Genomic DNA, 19628 nt, shown 5'->3' with positions numbered 1-19628 from the left:
ATTTTAATTGGGAGAATTTTGAGAGACATCAGCTCTCAGAACTATTGCTGTTGGTTTTCTCTTTGCATATATTTGTACAAGTAGTCCTCAACTTACGACCACAATTAAGCCTAAAATTTCTGTTGCTAAGTGAGACATTGGTTAAGTGAGTTTTGCCTCATTTTACAATTTTTCTTGCCACGTTTGTTCAGTGAATCATTGCAGTTCTTCAGTTAGTAACCTGGTTGTTAAGTGAATCTGGCTTCCCCCTTGACCTTGTTTGTCAGAAAGTCACAAAAGGTGTTCATGTGACCTTTGGAAACAGCAGTTATCATAAATGTGAGTCAGTTGCCAAGCATCTCAATTTTGATCACATGACCACAGGGATGCTGCAACAGTTGTAAGTTTGAAAAACAGTCATAAGTCACTTTTTTCAGTGCCATTGTAACTTTAACAGTCTCTAAAAAAACCGTTGTAAGTTGAGGACTATCTGTCCTTACCCTAGGATCCTCAAACTCTCTCCATAGCATTTTAGAGATTATCACAAAATTACTCAATTGGGCTGAAGATCACAATGTACTTTTCCCTATATAAAAGATATAATTATTATTTTTTTGGTCCTGTATACAGGAAGAAATGGATAAAAATGAAAGCTAATGAAAGCTACCTTTTATCACTGTAGAAGATGACACTTTATCCTTTGTCCTTCCTTGCTTTAAGTGATTTTCAGTACCATTGATGATATCTTTCTGGAATGGCTTCAGTGGTTGAAAGTGGAGAGCACTGTGTTGTCCTTGGTTCAGTTCCTTCTTCCCAGGTCACTTTCAGTTAGTGTTGATTGAGAACAAGAGGAGCTCAGATGGTTGTGCCCCCCTGGCTGCAATGAATGACCCATTCCTCTGGCAGAATTGCAAATTATTTGCAAGTTATGCCCATTCCTAGACCAATGTATCCTTCTCATAATCACCCATGCCCTGGTCACCTCACTCGGACTATTGGCTGCCCGTGAAGTATATCCTGAAGCTGGTTAAAAATGCAGCAATCTACACAGTTTTGCATACATCCAGATTTGCACATGTATCACTTCTTTTGCGGAAACTGCATTGCTACAAATAGGTAGCTTTAAATCTTTTATCTAACTAAATAAACAAGGGTAGTGCTTTTTTACTCACTTATTTAATTGGTTTTCTTTATCTAGTTTTAGGACATGTGGAGAACGGTTCATGTTTTACATCATATTTTTGCAAAAATACTGAACATTCCAAATTTTTAAGTATCACTGTATATTTTCTTTTTCCTACTTTTTCCCCTCTCATTGAGTCTGTTGTTTTGACAGAAAATAAACCATAGAAATTCATCCTGGGAATGTGTGGGAAATGACACATGTTTTCTTTTTTCCAGCCCAAAGAAATGTTAGAGGGAAAAACCCTAAAAGCAAAGAAACAAACATTTTATTTTTAAACAATCAGGATATTTTCTACCTATCCATCAGCAGAATAAAGATAAAATTTTCTATAGGAAATTTGGTAAAAGAAATATTGGGTTAGGAATTGGGCTAAACCCACTGAGGCTGTACAAAAAAAAAAAACAATACACATTTATGGGAGACAGTTGAAAAGCAGCTCAAACTGCCACCCTGTGCTGTATTTAAAACTCTTCCCAACTTGTCTTTGTTCTGTTTGTTTAAAATGAATTTTAAATAGATTGCAGATAGTCTGTTGACTTTGGCAGCTGATCTGGTTCCCCTGTTCCTTAACATTAGGATCTGCTTTACTTCCATTGCAGTTATTAGCACCATTTCTGCCTTGATTCTCTCTTCATTCAGTTACATTTTCCAAGTGGAATCACCGGGACCTGACAAATTATATTCCAGAGTTCTGAAAGAGCTGGCAAATGTTACAGTATATTAGAATCATTGTACTATATTTGTCAAAAATCCTGGCACATGAGGGAAGTACCCAAGGATTGGAAAAGAGCTGATGTGGCTCCTATCTTCAAAAAAGAAAAGAAAAAAACAATAACCAGAAACTGTAGATCAAATCATCCTAACATCAACACCTGGGAATATACTGGAATAGATCATCAAAAAACAGATATCTGAATATCTAGAAACAAATAAAATTATAACCAAAAGCCAGCATTGGTTTGTGAAAACAGATCATGGCAAACCAATCTTATTTCATTTTTTGTCAAAGTGACTAAATTAGTAGACCAGCAAAATGCTGTGGATATAGTATACCTAGATTTCAGTAAGGCATTTGACAACCTACTTCTTGGTGAGCTAGAAAAAAGTGGGATAGGTAGCATTACCACCAGGTGGATTTGTAACTGGCTGACAAACCATACTGAATGAGTAGTTCTTAATGGTACTATATCTACATGGAGAGAAATAAGCAATGAAGTACCACAAGGTTTCAGTGTAAGCCCAGTACTTCAATAACTTCCTAAATGACTTAGATGAGGACTAGAAAAGGAACTCATCAAATCTGCAGTCAACACTCAGCTGGCAGAAATAGCTAACATTCCAGAAGACAAATTCAGGATCCAAAAAGATCTTGACATATTTGAACAATGGGACATATCGAGTAATATAAAATTTAATGTGGAGAAAAACAAGGTGTTACACTTAGGCAGGGCAATCCAAAGGTACAAGTGGCTCAAAAACAGTAACTGTGAGAAAGATCTTGGAGTGCTAGTGGACAATTACTTAAATATGTGCTAGCAGTGTGAAGCAGCAGCCAAAAAAGCTAATATAATCCTTGGTTGTATAAACAGAGGCATAGAATCAAAATCACATAAAGGATTAGTACCACTTTATAAAACCTTAGTAAGATCACACTTGGAATACTGCATCCAGTTTTGATCAACATATTTTAAAAAGATGCTGAGACATTGGAAAAAGTGTAGAGAAGAGCAAAGAGGAGGATTAAAGGCCTAGGGATTAAACGTATGAAGAATGGTTGCAAAAACTGGGTATGGCTAGTCTAAGGAAAAGAAGAACTAGGGCTGACCTGATAGCAGTATTCCAATATTTGAAGGGCTGCCACAAAGAAGAGGGGATCAACTTATTTTCCAAAGCACCAGAAGGCAAGACAAAAAACAATGGATAGGGACTTACCAAGAAGAAAAGCAATTTTGGTGGCTAAATTCATTTAAGTAGCTACTAATCATTCTGCCAGTTTTTCCCCTCAAGCCATGTTAGGAATACTTTAGTCACACATGAGCCTATCAGCATAGTACTAGTTTCCAGAGTTTCTGGAAGGAGGAACAATAATACCTTTTCTGCATGCTTGAAAGTCTTCAAGGCAAGGCACTTCATTGATTTATCATCTATATGTTTGAATGTAAAAATCCCAGTTATAGTTATAGTTTGTTTTCATTGGCAAAGAAGAAACCATAAATGTGCATGGCCATTTAAAAGCTATGGTAACAGATAAGCTTATTGTTCTTATTGTAGTAGACTTTGGAAATAGCTTGACCATGCAAAGATGAAGTTAACAAAGCTAAGGTTTAAATTAAGTGTTATTAAGGCTTCCAGGTTTTTGTGTTCAGTCCACACCTCAAATGGGGTCTTCCCTCCAGAAAATGCCTCCACATAGGAGTGTCCAGCGCACAGTGTAAGCTCTCCCAAATTGCCCATCAGCACTCAGTGTCAGTTTTCTGGAGATGTAAGTCCACAGTTGTAGGGTATCCTGGTTGTTCCTTTGTACAAGGACCACTCCTACTGCTACATTGCCAGCATCTGCCTGAATAATAAATGGAGCATTTGGTGTTTTAGCACTGATTCAGTGGCAAACAACCATTTGAGTTTTTCAAATGGTGCCTGGCATTCCATTGTCCTCTTCACAGCTTGATTTGGATTTCCTCTCTCCATTGTCTTTAGCAAGTAGGTGATGGGGAGGACGGTCTGAGCAAAAAAATGGGATGAATTGGCACTAAAAATTCACAAACCCCAGACAGCTTTGCAGATGCTTTCTGGTGCGGGGTGAGGCTCACTCTAGCACCACCCTAACTTTCTCAGTGTCCATTTCTATTCCCTTATGGGAGATGCAGTAGCGCAAATAGTCAATTTTACTTTGATGCAACTTGCATTTTGAGAGTTCAGCTTATAATTGAGCAGCTCTTAGTTTTTGAAGGAGGGTTCTAACCAGCTTCTCATGCTCCATAATTGTCTCAGTATAAATAAGTACATCATGCAGGTAGACCAACACACTTTTGTATAAGTTGTCATGCAGCACCTCATTTATCAGCTGCATGAAGAGAGCAGGGGGCCTCTGTAATTTGAAGAGGACCCTGAATTGAAGCGGCAGTTAAAAGCTATCTTCTACTCCTCTCTATCTTTGATAAGAACTCAGTAATACAGGCATCCCACAAGTCCAATTTAGTAAAAAAAATAGATATAGAGATAACATGTCTTTCATTAGTGGCAGTGGATAGAAGCAGTGTTTATCCCTCTATAGTTCACACATAGGTGCAGGGGGGCGTATCTGGTTGTTTCCCCAAACATAAAGGTCCAATTGAACAAGAGTCCACTTTTGATTGTTTTGTCATGTGCTTCGTTGCCCTTTTATTTATATTTGCTAATTGTTATGTGGTGGTTTTCTCTTTTTGGATTTATTGTTTTTTTTAATGTGGTATACTGCCCAGAATCATACTGAATCGGGTGACCTTCTAAATCAAATAAATAAATAAATTCATTCTCTCTCTCTCTCTCTCCGTCCCTCTCTGTGTGCACGCGCACGCACGCACATCATTTTTCCTAATAATTACATTTCAAAAGTGATAGCAACTATCAGTTATGTACAGTGGAAAATGTCTATATTTATGCAAACATATTATTGTATGCTTTTATTGTTATTTTTACCCTAAAAGATTTAGGTGGTTATTCAATTAAATTTTACAATTATATTAAATTATATATTGCTATATTAAAGGGGGGGGGGAATTCTGAAATGATTTATCTTAATCTCTTTTTGGTAGTTTAACAGGAGTGTGTATTCTTTTTTTAAATTCTAGCTGGATCTAACTTCTCTGTCTTCCCTTCCCTCTTCCATTAAATTATTTAGGGCAATTATCGCTTTATGAAACTTTTACTTGCTCATAGAGCAAACTGGATGAAGAAGGATTTGGAAGAAATCATTCCTTTACACCTAACTACCCAACATAAGAGTCCAAAGTGCTTAGCTTTGTTGTTAAAGTATATGGCACCAGGAGAAGTAGATACGCAGGACAAGAACAAGGTAAAAAATATTTGATAAACAGCTATCTACTTGAAAATATTCTACCAAGACTTTCTCTGAAGCTTTAACTATAGCAATCTATTTAAAATAGCTGGTCTATTTTGATGGAATGCATTTGATCATTTTTATTTAAGAATATATCTAAAATCTAGAATCATAAATCTAAATTTAAAATCTCGAGAAATCTGGAATCAGTATGTTCTGAACCCATTTTGTCTTTTCATAAATAATGCAAAAAGTATTAGTGAGCAAGAAATAATACTTTGCACTCCATTTCTGCATATCCATAAAACCACTGAAGATTATAACAGCAAATTAGCAATTAGCTATAGTCATATACTAAACAGAAATTTGCTCTTTTCTGTTAGCTAAGTACTTATCTTCGACTGTTTTCAGGCTCTGAAATTTATGAAAATAATTGTTATCTTTAAATAATTTCTATCATTTTAGTTTATTATTTTTTAATAATTACAATTTGTAATTATTAAAATTACAAATATCAAAACAGATTATGAAGAAATCTGTTTCAGTGTTATACTTTTTATTATCTTTTTTCATTTTATATTTTCCCTTTCCTCTGAGTTGCAGGTTCCTATTTTTTCCTTAAATATACTGCAAAATGTATTTGGAAACTCCGTGTTAGAAAAACAATGCTTATAGATTCATGGCACACTTTATCTGTCCTTTTAACAAGAACTAATGGCCGAAATTTTGTGAGCTTGTGAAATCTTGAGAGATGTTAGTGAACTCTGAAACCTTGTGACATTTTTGGTTGGATTGCACATTGCGAGTTTTGGTATGTTATTTGATTCCTGACATCTTCCCAGAGAAGTCCATGTAGCTTTCTTGTCAAGACTTTAGAAGTGGTTTGCCGTTGCTTTCTTCCTGGGGCTAAGACAAAGTAATTAGATCAAGCTCGTTCCAGCTGATTTCATTCCATAGCAACACTAGAACTCGGCCTCCCAGTTTCTAGCCTGATTGCTTGGTTCCACCACAAAACCGCGTTCGACTAAAGCACGCTCGACGAAACCGCGTACCTGACGTCATCACCGCGTGACGAAAAAAGCACGTTGTGAGCGCTAAAGCTAAAATTAACCCCTAAACCTAACCCCGCGAAACCTAACCCTAAACCTAACCCTTAACTTAACCCTAAACCTAACCCTAAACCTAACCCTTAACCTAACGCTAACCCTTAACCTAACCCTAAACCTAACCCTAACGCTTAACCTAACCCTAAACCTAATCCTAACCCTTAACCTAACCCTAAACCTAACCCTTACCTTAACGTGAATCGGCTTGCTTTCAAAGCGCTTTTTAAAGGGCCCTTTTTTCTCTGCAGTCGCTGTTGTCGTGCTGCTGATGACGTCAGCGACGTGCTTTAATCGGGCGCGCTTTAGTGGACCGCGGTTTTGTCGTGCCACGGATTTCTTAACTATTACACTAGATTGGTTCTATAATATATTATCACTGCATTCAGTTTTGGTCACCACGATGTAGAAAAGATGTGGAGACTCTAGAAAGAGTGCAGAGAAGAACAACAAAGATGATTAGGGGACTGGAGACTAAAACATATGAAGAACGGTTGCAGGAACTGGATATAATTTACTTGGACTTCAGCAAGGCATTTGATAAAGTAGACCATAACCTACTACTAGATAAAGTAGAAAAATGTGGATTAAATAATATCACCACCAGATGGATTCGTAACTGGCTGACCAACCGCACTCAATGTGTAGTCCTCAATGGAACTGCATCTACATGGAGGGAAGAATGCACTGGAGTACCCCAAGGCTCTGTTTTAGGCCCAATACTCTTCAACATCTTCATCAATGATTTGGATGAGGGGATAAATGGGGAACTCATCAAATTTGCAGATGACACCAAGATGGCAGGAATAGCCAAGACTCCAGAAGATAGGCTTAAGATACAAAAGGAGCTTGACAAACTTGAACATTGGGCACTATCTAACAAAATGAAATTCAAGGGTGAAAAATTAAGGTTCTACATTTAGGCAAGAAAAAACAAAATGCACAGGTACAGTATAGGTCAGCGATGGCGAACCTTTCTTGGCTCATGTGCCATAAGTGGGGGGAGTGCAGGGGGGTCGTGTGTGGGCATGCCACACCCATAATGCAATGTGTGCCCCCCCAGTGCGCATGTGTGCACTACAGGCGCTCCCCCCATTTTTTGTATGCCTTTTTCTCCCCAGGTTCCAGAGGCTTTATAAGAGCCTGGGGAGGGCGAAAAGAGCCCCCCCCCATCCCCCTGGACACCCTCCTGGAGGCTTCAGGGACCTTCAGGAGGCTTCTCTGAAGCCTCTGGAGCAATCAAAATGACCCTCCAAGCAAAGCGGAAGTCACTTTCAGTTTGCGCGGAGGGTCGTTTTAAGCGCTCCGAAGGCTTCAGGGACCTTCAGGAGGCTTCCCTGAAAGTGACCCTCCGAGCAAACCGGAAGTCCATTCCCGAACTTCCAATTTGCCCTAGGGCTGGGTTTTTTTGCGCTCCAGAGGCTTCAGGGAAACTCATGAAGCCTCCGGAGGGCCTCCGGGGGCTGGGGAGGCTCTTTTCGCCCTCCCCAGGCTCCTATAAAGCCTCTGGAGCCTGGGGAGGGCAAAAAATGGCTTTAAAAAAGATGAACTCAGCTGGCCAGCACGTGCATGCGCACTGGCCAGCTGACAGGGCTGTGTGTCTCGTGCCCTGACAAATGGCTCCATGTGCCACCTGTGGCACGCGTGCCATAAGTTCGCCATCACTGATATAAGTGGTATCTTGCTCAATAGTAGTAACTGTGAGAGGGATCTTGGAATCCTGGTGGACAACCATTTAAATATGAGCCAGCAGTGTACAGCAGCTGCCAAAAAAGCCAACACAGTTCTAGGCTGAATAAACAGAGGGATGGACTCAAGATCACATGAAGTGTTAATACCACTTTATAATGCCTTGGTAAGGCCAACTTGGAATACTGCATTCAGTTTTGGTCGTCATGATGTAAAAAGAATGTGGGACTCTGGAAAGTGTGCAGAGAAGAGCAACAAGGATGATTAGGGGACAGGAGACTAAAACATGAGGAACAGTTACAGGAACTGGGTATGTCTAGTTTAATGAAAAGAAGGACTAGGGGAGACATGATAGCAGGGTTCCAATAACTCAGGGGTTGCCACAAAGAAGAGGGTGTCAAACTATTCTCTGGGGCACCTGAGTGTAGAACAAGAAGCAATGAGTGGAAACTAATTAAGGAGAGAAGCAACTTAGAACTGAGGAGAAATTTCTTGACAGTTAGTGCAATTAATCAATGGAACAGCTTGCCTCCAGAAGTTGTGAATGCCCCAACAGTGCAAATCTTTAAGAAGATGTTGGATAGCCATTTGTCTGAAACTGTATAGGATTTCCTGCCTAGGCAGTGGGTTGGACTAGAAGGCCTCCAAGGTCTCTTTCAACTCTGCTATTGTATTGTATTGTATCTTCACTATCTTCATGAACCACCAGTTTCCTAGACCACAAATTGGGGCCATTGGTTTAATTAAGAGCAAAGGAAATATGAGATGTTAAGAGCTTGCCCAGGATCATCCAATAAACTCCAACGTAAAGTGGAAACCTGAACCTGGGTCTCATTTGTCCCAATCAAACACTTTAAGGCATACTACAACTACATTGATTTCAATTGCAATGTATTTCCCTTTGGATTTAAAAAAAAAATTATTTGTGTCTACTCTTATTCTCAGCAAACTGCTCTTCACTGGAGTGCCTATTACAATAATCCAGAGCATGTGAAGATTCTTATCAAACATGATTCTAACATTGGAATCCCAGACATTGAAGGCAGAATTCCACTTCATTGGGCAGCTAATCATAAGGATCCCAGTGCGGTTAATACTGTCAAATGCATTTTGGTATGGTTTTTTTTCTCAATGTTGGTCATATGTTACATCAAAAATAATACATAAAACTCTACTTTATTTTGCAGTAATATCTGTTTAGAATATTGAATAAATTTCTGAATCTTTATCTTCAGCTGTGAAAAGAAAAGAAAATGGTTAATAGTTTGATGGGTGTGAAATGAGACAAAAAGCTATGCAAATGGCTGCTACCTTCTTTATTGTTTCATAGTTTAGGACTTGACTAAATGAGCTATATAATAAAAAGGTAGATTTATTGAAGGCTATTTGATAAATTCCAAAATTGCATTACCCTAAAGCTCAGAATTCTATAACCACCAATCAAGCACCATTCAAACAATTTAATCAGTATCTGTGAAAGGCAGAAATACATTGTTAAATACAAGGTATCTAAATATCAAAATGTGGTAAGTGGAAGAGATTTGAAATTCTAATATGAACAAAAATATTTTAACTGAAATTATTGCAATAGTCATAACAACAGTATCAGCTTTGACAAAATCCCAATCAGTTGCAAAAGGCAGCTTTACTTGGAACAGCTTACATTCTGCAGCAGTACTTTTAACTCCATCCAACAACATCTGTCTGTTTCCTATCTTTGCCAAGAACTTGATAGATATATTAAAAATACAAAATCCACTGTAAATATCTGCTTCATTGTGCAACTGACCATAATAAGTCTTCAATCTTCTGCTTTAATTGTTCTGCAGCCAAATAAAAACAGCTTACAATCTACATATTCAAACATCCAAATTACCTGTATTAGGCCAATACTTATTAGGTATTTGCAAGTTTTTCAAAAATGATTTTCCAAAAAGAAATTTTCAAAACTGCATCAACAACATAATGGTAGTTTAATTCAGAGATTTCTGAGATACTGGCATATTTAAAAAAACAAGCAAGGAGATGATCATTGTTCTCCACTGTCATCGTTTTAAATTATAAAATCCATATTTTGTTAAATGCATAAATTCCTCTGTAGATACAAATGAGAGAGGTCAATTGACTTCATAAGTTTTAACAATGCTGGAGTAATCAAAGATAAATTACAAGGAAAAAATCAGTGGACTTTGCTTGGTTAGGTAATGAGGGCAAAAGAGCATCTTCAGGATGGAACCACCCTCTTCTTTGAAATCCCATCAGTTCTGAGGTAGCTGTGCATATGGATATACAGTGACTGGTCTCCTTGCTGTTGTCACCTCTTTATTATAAACCAGTTTCTCCCTTTAACACAAGCATCTGGAGAACTAGGAGAGAGTTAAATGGGAAATATTCCTAGGTCTGGCTTAATATAAAAAAAAGGAAATCAGAACAACATTTTAGCTTAACCAAACTGAGATTGGTAATAAAAGGCCAGGAAGGAAAAAATAATAATTTTTACTAAAATTATCAAGAGAAAATAAATTTAATCTTTTGCAACACATTTAGTAGTTTTTTTAGGGGAAAAAAACCCTAAATCAATTCTAACTAAACTAACTTTCAATCTTGTCTAAGGTAAACCCCTCATCCAGCTCTCCACCCAACTATCTCACCAAAAAGACTCTTCTTGTCAAAATCTAATGAAACCTTTCTTTTCTTTTATTGACATATCATATTGGCTTTTGATTGAAAGGGCCAGCTGCTCCTCATTACAGGTGGCCATTTTTTTTAAAAAAAGATTATATTTCCAACCTTAACCTTTTAGAAATATTGTTAAGTTATGCTATATGTCCCTATAATCCTCAGATACGGGGGGAAATTATTTAAGAAAAGTTCAATTATTCTAGGCCAGTGTTAGCAAATCTTTTTTGGCTGCCATGTCAAAAGTAGGGGGAGCACAGGGGGGTTGTGCACCAGCATGCCACACCCATAATGCTATGCACACATGGATGCATGTGATCAGAGACCACTTTCTACGGTTTTTTCTCCTTCCCCAGGCTCCAGACGCTTTCTAGCAGCCTGGGGAGGGCGAAAACAGCCTCCTCCCCCCCCCCGGATGCCCTCCAGAGGCCTCAGGAGCTTCCCTGAAGGCTCCAGAGGGCGAAAAATGGACCTAAGGGAACCCAGAGGTTCGGGAATGGTGGCTTCCGGTTTGTCTGTAGGGCTGATTTTTGACCTCTGGAGCCTTCAGGAAGCTTCCCTGAAGGCTCCAGAGGTCGAAAATTGGTCTTACGGACAAACCAGAAGTCACCATTTCTGAACATCCAGGTTCCCTGTTGGGCCGATTTTTGACCTCTGAAGCCTTCAGGGAAGCCTCCTGAAGGCCCGTGAAGACTCCGGAGGGCAAAAAATGGTCCTACAAGCGAACCGGAAATCCATTCCCGAATTTCCGGTTTGCCCATAGGGACGGTTTTTCATGCTTTGGAGGCTTCAGGGAAGCCTCCGGAGGGTGAAAAATGGCCTCAAAAGGAAGCCAAAGTCAGCTGGCCAGCGTGCCCTAAGAAATAAAATGTAATTTTGTTCTAAAGAAAGTGGGAATTTAATTACCATCAGTTCATACAGTTAATAATTTTTAATTAAAATGGTGTTTGCTTGATTTATTGCTTGAACTCCAGTAGGACTTTTTAAGCATCTATTGCCATCCCTAAAAGTTCACTGTATCTTTTTAACTGGCCTTTTTATAAACCAGGATGCTGCTCCAACTGAATCTCTGCTAAACTGGCAAGATTATGAAGGACGAACTCCTCTCCATTTTGCAGTTGCTGATGGGAATATAGCTGTTGTTGATCTGCTGACTTCCTATGAAAGTTGCAACGTGTCTTCTTATGATAATTTATTTCGAACTCCGCTTCACTGGGCAGCTTTATTGGGTAAATTATGAATAATAGAAATTCTTAACCCTTTTGAGCATATTTGTTACCTAATCATGTAGGATATTGCTTTCCTCAGTTAAGAGACTGCATCCTGAGATAGTTGTAAAGAGGTTACCTTGAAGGAGACAGAAAAATATCATGAAATCAACTTATATACATGAAATCAACTAATATCATGAAATCAACTTATATCAACTTAATACATTGATTCATGCAGTTCAGTTTACATTTAGGTCTTGCATTGGGTAAAGCTTTCAGAATCTTCCAAGAGCCCAAACAATCCTTATTGTTTGTTTATACTATTTATCTAATAGTAATTTAAGAAATATCCTCCAAAACGTAGAAGTGAATTGCTCTCTATCTGAGATGACATGTTGTAGGACTCCACGTAGTCTATAGAAATGGTGCAAAAATAGCTTGGCCAATTCTCGTGCTGAAGAGATCTTCTGGCAGAGGACAAAATGCACCTGCTTAGAAAATAAATCAGTCATCACCTTTATAACAGTATCCCCAGAGCTTTCTGGCAACTTCACAATAAAACCAATTGATCTCTCTTTCCAGGGCGCTGAAGGCTTCGCCACTGCTTGGAGGAGTCCAGGAGTGTCCCCTTGTTGTTGTTTGGCTGAAGCACAGATGGGGCTACTTGCCACATATCTTTCAATGTCTTTTTTCAGAGATGACCATCAAAAGTGTTTTTTTATTAGGTGTAAAGTCTTTTCAAAGCCAAAGTGTCCAGTGGACTTGGAGTCATGGCTTTTCCCCAGGACCAAGTCTCTGGTTCTCTGGTACATATATTCTAGATCCCACCCAGGCCAGTCCATCCTGGATTGAACAAATGTTTCCATGACTTTGAAACCATTGGTCATCCTTCAGGGCAATTTTAAGTGTGGCCATCACCTCATTGTCAGTTTGTTGGTTTTCTTTTGCCTGCGCTCGTGTAGTCATTTGAATCACTAATTGGTTGGATGGGACAGAGGTTTGACCACTTCTGCTTTAGGGCAATTGAATTGAGGCATTCAGGATAATGCATCACCCAGATAGTTCTTCCCCCCTAGGAAGTAATGCAACATGAAATCAAAGCAGTTAATGTACTGCATCCATCGCTGCTTGCAGACAGCCTTTTTGGTGTCTCTAGGCCATTGTGGTCAGTCCATATTTTGAAAGGCATTTTGTTTCCTTCAAGGAAGTCCCTCCTGGTTAGGAGTGCCCAACTCACCACATAAGCCTCCTTTTCCCTTACTGCCCACCATACTGTAAATTTGTGATGGGGAGTGTGATTCACACAAACAACAGGATGAATTGACAGTAAAAGTTGGCAAAGCTCTGTTGCTGCTTTCTGATTCGAAGTGGAGCAGAGGACTTTGTGAGGGTCCATCACAGTTTCTTTGTGTGAAATGCAGTAGCCCAGGTAGTCTCACTTTGGTGAAATTCACATTTGGAAAGTTTGGCATACAGCTTGGCAGTCTGTAGTTCTTGGAGTACGGCTGTCTCTAGTTTCACATACTCTGCGTTCATTTCAGTGTAAATTAAAATATCATCTAGATACACCGGTACTCCCTTATACAGGTGCTCGTGTGTCATGCCCCCGTTGGAGTCTGAATTTGTGGGGGAAGATGAGCTGGAACAACAAATGCCAGACATTCAGAGGCCTTGGAAGAAATGGGGGAAGGGCAGAGTTAGTCCAGTCAAGATTTTTCTGAAGTAGTAAATCTTGCAGGCAGGGACAAACAGAGGCAGGAAGAACATGAGGGACAGGGCTCAGGTGAGGGGCCAGGACCACCTTCTCCGGATCCAAGAGCTCAGCGAGTGGAGATGAGGTGTGATCAACAAACAGAGACAGAGCAGTCTACGTGCAAGGAGAGTGCCCAACCCATCTTCACAATTCATACTGGGAGAATGAGATCCTGTGGGGAAGGGCATTTGTGGGAAACAAACGCTGAGTTTCTGAAGTGTGCATGCCAATGTTTGAACTGGCCATGAGTCTTTGCATTCCTGTGGGTGTTCTGGACTAATTACCTGGATTGTTTGTTCCTTGAACTTGATTTGCCCTCGATTGGCCAAATACCTTTGGAATTATTGCTGAGCAGCCTTGGTGCTTACAGTCTTGGACTGGACTAATTGCAGACAGAAACTGTTTGAGCTTTGTGTGGGGTTTTGTTAACATTCTGCTCAAGACTTGCCAGAAACATGGGAGCATTTGGGGAACTTTGGAGCACAATAAAGGGGTGGTTTGAACTGCCAGCTGTTTGTGTGATCTTTGCCCTAGGTCATCACACTGCTTAACACCTCATTTATTAATTGCATGGACATTGCCGGGGGCTCTGGAAGCCGAATGGGAGTTCTTTGAATTGGAAACAGCCCACTTATCCCCCTTCCTGATTCTCATGTAGTAGGCCTCTCTTAGGTGCAGCTTGGTGAAAATTTTGCCTTTGGCTAAATGATCTAGCATGTCTTTCATCAGGGGCAGGGATACACATTTTGCACCCAAGCAGCATTTAACCCCCTATAATCCACATAGATTTTTGTGGAATAAGACTGGGGCCACTTTTTTTAGCCAAGCCAAGCCTAGAACTAAGGATTGTTCCATCCCTGGAACCACTATGAAGCTTATGAGCCCCCATTTGCATTTATGTGGGCCCCCATCTGCATTTCTATGGGTTTGGTGACAAACGTTGGGGTGCCCCCTGCTACTGATCTGTCTAGTTAGCAAAATACGATGGATACTTTCAGCTGCCTCAATCGGATTCCTAATTTTTCAACCAGGTCTGGGTTAACTAGGCATCTGGTGCAGCCTGAATCTCGCTCATAATGTGGCCTTCAACCTTGAGGCCTGGAAACCTAGCTCTATTTGGGAACATCACTGGTGACCATGCCACTTACCATGGGATTGTTTTTGGTGTCAAATATTCACAGAACCTTCCATTGAGGGAATATTCATATATTTAATCTTACAATTCCTAAATAACTAATTAGAAAAAGCTGAAAAGTAGTCACTGTTATACTATGGTAGGACCACTTGTTTGGGAACACTTATTACCTAGAAATCGTGTGACCAAATTTGACCTCTGTATCTAGAAAGATTTATCTCAGCCTTCCTGTGTATCTGGGTCACTGAATTCCTGTTTTAATGCCACCCTTGCTTGTCATTTCCCATCTCCTCAAAGACAGGGAATAAAGTCCATTCTGCAGCATGTTTTGCTCAACATTCAGTTTCCACAATTCATGGAAAGGATCTGACTGTGTAAGTTCAGGATGTATTTTAAAGTTATTGGTTAATTGGCTGAGAGCTTCCCTTTAAAAGGAGCTGTTGGCCAGAAACTGGATGTTGGTTTATAGTCTGCTCTTATCTTGAATAAACAGCATTGTTGGAATGTGGCTCCTTGTCTGTTCCCCACTCATAACATTGCATTGGTGAGGAAGGTGGGATTCCTGGGCTTGGAGCCAACACTGAGAACTGCTAATTGAGAGGCCACAGAGATTAAGAGGCACACATTTTTTTTGGAAAGATAATGGCTAACTCACCACAGTTTACACCATTTGATCCTGAAACATAAACGTGGGATTGTTACTTAATCCTTTTTTACTGTATATTAGAAGCTAATGATTATAAATATCACAGATAATCGCAAATGAGTGCTTTTTTTTAGCATTTGTGGAAAAGAAGTGTTTAAGACAGCAAGGGCCTTCATTGCGCCCCAACCCCTTCAGAAGGTTACTTGGGACATATTATTGGGTAAACTGCAGGAACATTACACACACACCCGACCATCTTGCATTGCTAGAAGACATGCTTTTTACTATAGGGAACAGGCAAAGGGTGAGTCTATCAGCTGTTATATGGCAGCCCTCCGTAAGGCAGCTATCTACTGCAAATTTAGTAACTTAGATGAAGCCCTTCGAGACAGATTGGTCTGTGGGGTTCGGGATATTAGGTTACAGAGACTATTATTGGCAAAACCGATGTTAACACTACAAAGAGCAGTAGAGCAGGCGCAAGCTGCTGAATCATCGAATAGGTCAACTGAAGAGATACAGAAGTCAGGCAGCCCCCAGTTGGCTAGAAGGGGGACAACTGTCCATCGGGGAGAGACAGAATTGCAGGGACACTGAAGAGGAGGAAGATAATCACACTGACATCCATCGGTTGAGGGCAGCCAATAAGGATCTCAGAATCACCAAGGATCAGAAGCTGTCCACCTCGTGCTTAGGTTACGGCGGATACCACCCGAGAACTATGTGTAACCATAAAAATACCATTTGCAGACGGTGTGGGAAGAAGGGTCATCTAGCACAAGTTTGCCGTGCCACATTGCCTGCCATCCCAACAGAACAGACTCTAAGTTGTAATGTTGGGGAAAAGTGGGCCCCACCATGACTGAGAACCCCAGAGGACGAATGTTTTACTATTAATACAGACACCCGCTGTTTAGAGAGGGTGAGCAATCAAATTGGGATTCTGGGAAGTAGTAAAATTTACATTACCATCCGTATTGCAGGATCACCCTGCCAGATAGAAGTGGATATGGGGTCAGCAACAACAATTGCATTCTGGCAGACTCTACAAAGATTGTTGCCACACAGAGCCGAGAAGAAGCCTACGTGAAGCCTTATCTATTTGAGAGATTATCAGGGAAATAATATCCCCATCAAAGGAAGTGGAATGTTCCATGTAGAATATAAAGATTTTTTCGGGTCACTTAAATTGGTTGTCGTAGAAGGCTCACTGCCTAACCTCCTGGGACTGGATTGGTTTGCAGCCTTGGGGTTACGCATTACTGGGGTTCACAAAATCCTGGGAGAGATCATCGAAGAGTTGAGTAAAGAGTTTGCCAACATGTTTGATGGAAAGTTGAAAGAACATAGATGCACCCCAATATCCTTCTGTTTGAACCCTAAAATGGCACCAATAAGAATAAAACCAAGAAGGGTTCCATTTGCATTAAAGCCCAAGATTGACGAACAACTGGATAAATTGACTCAACAAGGCATACTGGAACCAATGGACCACGCTAAGTGGAAACCCCCATCCTGACGCCAGTGAAACCAGACAGGTCGGTCCGGATTTGTGCTGATTATAAATGTACATTGAATAGGGATCTTCAACAGAATGCATATCCACTACCAATAGTGCAGCACTTGTTACATTCACTGGGGGGTGGGAGTTAAGGTCTTCACAAAGTTAAATCTTGTCCAAGCTTACCAACAGCTCCCTGTGGACAATACCACTGCAGAAGCACAAACTATTATAACACATAATGGGGGCATTCCGTTGTCGTCGCCTACAGTTTGGAGTAAACATGGCCCCAGGTTTGTTCCAAAGCCTGATGGAACAGTTGTTACACTGCATCCCTGGAGTTGTCCCCTACTTTGATGATGTGCTTATATCTGTTGCCAGTAAACCTGAACTATTTGAACGACTGTGACTAGTGTTACAAAGATTCAAAGAGGCTGGGCTAAAGGTAAAGGAAGAAAAGTGTAAAGTAGCAGTAAATCAAATCGAGTTTCTGGGTTACTTGGTTGATGCGTCCAGCTTGCACCCTACCAAAGAGAAAGTACAATATATTCTGTGCCAACATCAAAGAATAAGATGGAACTCCAGGCCTTCTTGGGACTCCTCAATTTCTATAGCGTGTTTTTGCAACAGAAAACATCTGGCTGAACCACTACACCAGCTGTTAGGAAAAAAGGTGCTGTGGGTTTGGGGATGCAGAGAAGCGGCCGCATTTGTGGGGGTGAAAAATTTTTTTTCCTCGGACAGTGTCCTAGTCCAATATAATGAATGCCTGCCATTAGTCCTAATGTGCGATGCATTCCCCATTTGGAGTTGGGGGAGTTTTAAGTCATCACCTTCCAGGCAATCATGAAGCTCCAATAGCGTTCTTTTCCAGGATGCTATCATAAGCTGAGAGGAACTATACCCAACTTGATAAAGAGTTATTGGCTGCAGTTGCCGGTATTAAAAGTTTCCATGAATATGTTTATGGAAGGAAATTTGATTTAGTAACAGATCATAAGCCACTGCTGGGACTAATTGCAGGTGACCGGCATACAACACAGGTCCTGTCCCCAAGGAGGAAGTGCTGGACAGAATTTTTAGCAGCATATAACTATAGACTTATATATCAACCTGGCATGGAACTGGGCCTAAGCCGTTGTCTGCTACCAAATCTAGTGGAGGATTCAGCTCCAGCAGCATCGGTATTGCTGATAGAGATTATGCCGTCCAAACTGGTTACAGCTGCGGAAGTGGCAAACTAATCAAGAAAAGTTCAAACGATCATGCAAGTGTTAAACTGGGTGTGGAGGGGATGGCCTAAAGAGGCAGGAAGTGTTGAGTTTAAGCCATTCCATGCAAGGCAGTATGAACCTTCTGCGCAAAAGGATTGCCTGTTGTGGGGGAACCGGGTAGTGATACCCTTAAGGAAATCACTGCTAGAGACTCTACATGAAGGCCACCCCGGGATCGTAAGGATGAAGGCGTTGACTCATAGCTATCTGTGGTGGCCAGATATAGATAAAGATATCACAGAGTGGGTAGCATTCCTGGCATGCCAAGCATGCCAGGAATCGAGACCAGCACCTCCTCCAGCACCACCATGGGACTGGGAAACACCGAAAGGCCCCTGGTCTAGACTTCACATTGATTTTGTGAGACCAATAAATGGAATTGTTGTTGATGCGTATTCCAAATGGCTGGAGGTGGCCATGATGAGGTCAAATATGACAGATGCTGTAATCAGGGTATTAAACAAAATGTTTGCAACACATGGATTGTTGGATGTATTGGTATCGGACAATGGGCCTCAATTTATGGCAACTGTATTCAAGGTATTCCTAGCAAATCAAGGAATACATCACGTCCTTGTCGCGCCTTTTGACCCCGCAAGTAATGGATAATAGGGTGGTGATAGGGGGAGAAATTTTAGCCCCCTTAGAGAGGGTCCGTAATCTGGGCATCCTCCTGGATATGCGGCTTAGTTTAGAAGAACACCTGACAGCCGTGACCAGGGGGGCCTTTTACCAGGTTCGCCTGGTACGTCAGTTGCACCCTTCCTGGATCAGGATGCTCTGTGCAGTCACTCATGTATTACTAACTTATCAATTGCCGTGATTTACTTTTTTTATTGAAATTTTTTTAAAAATATTTTACAAATATTTACCTCCCTCCCCCCACCCTCCCTACCCGAGTCCATCTCCCCCCCCAACCTCCCCCCCCCCCGACTTCCCAGAGCAAATACAGGGTATAAATCTTTAACAATCATATTCTAAAATAAAGTAAAAATAACTTGGCTTCATCTTTCATTTGTGCTTTAACTCCTCTTTTGTTAAGCTAACTATAAACAAAATTGCCGTGATTTACTTAACAACTGTGGCCAGAGAGGTCATAAAAATGGGACAAAACTCACTTAACAATGTGTTGCTTTGCAGGGGAAATTTTGGACTCAATTAGGGTCATAAGACAACTACATATATATTCAAAAATTAATTGTGCTTTTTCTGCTTTTGATTTTTTTAGGTCATGCAAAGATTGTCCATGTTCTTTTAGAAAGAAACAAAGTTGGAACAATCCTTTCTGATAGTCAAGGTGCAACACCTTTACATTATGCAGCACAAAGTAACTTTTCTGTAAGTGAGATAAATGGTTTATTTAAAAATGTCATCCTGAATTACATCAGATCTTTTATCAGTCTAGTTTTAAGGTTGTGTTAAGATTGCAAAGA

The 19628-nt window shown here is 40.4% G+C and overlaps 1 protein-coding gene across 4 annotated transcripts in view; it reads left to right on the top strand.

Moving 5' to 3' along the window:
* The window catches only part of INVS (inversin), an 89514-nt gene that overhangs the window by 26984 nt on the left and 42902 nt on the right, over positions 1-19628 (top strand). For all 4 annotated transcript variants that reach the window (XM_087713184.1, XM_087713183.1, XM_087713182.1 and 1 more), the window contains exons 4-7: positions 5046-5219; positions 8942-9109; positions 11724-11904; positions 19424-19533. In XM_087713184.1, coding sequence (XP_087569310.1) covers positions 5046-5219; positions 8942-9109; positions 11724-11904; positions 19424-19533 — 633 coding nt within the window. The remainder of the gene's footprint in view (positions 1-5045; positions 5220-8941; positions 9110-11723; positions 11905-19423; positions 19534-19628) is intronic.

Source organism: Thamnophis sirtalis, unplaced genomic scaffold, assembly GCF_051295495.1.
Source record: "Thamnophis sirtalis isolate CommonGarterSnake01/CBP01778 unplaced genomic scaffold, rThaSir2_p1.2 scaffold_4, whole genome shotgun sequence".
Lineage (NCBI taxonomy): Eukaryota > Metazoa > Chordata > Lepidosauria > Squamata > Natricidae > Thamnophis > Thamnophis sirtalis.
Note: the sequence above shows the minus strand (reverse complement) of the source record. Positions and strands in the feature narration are given on the sequence as shown.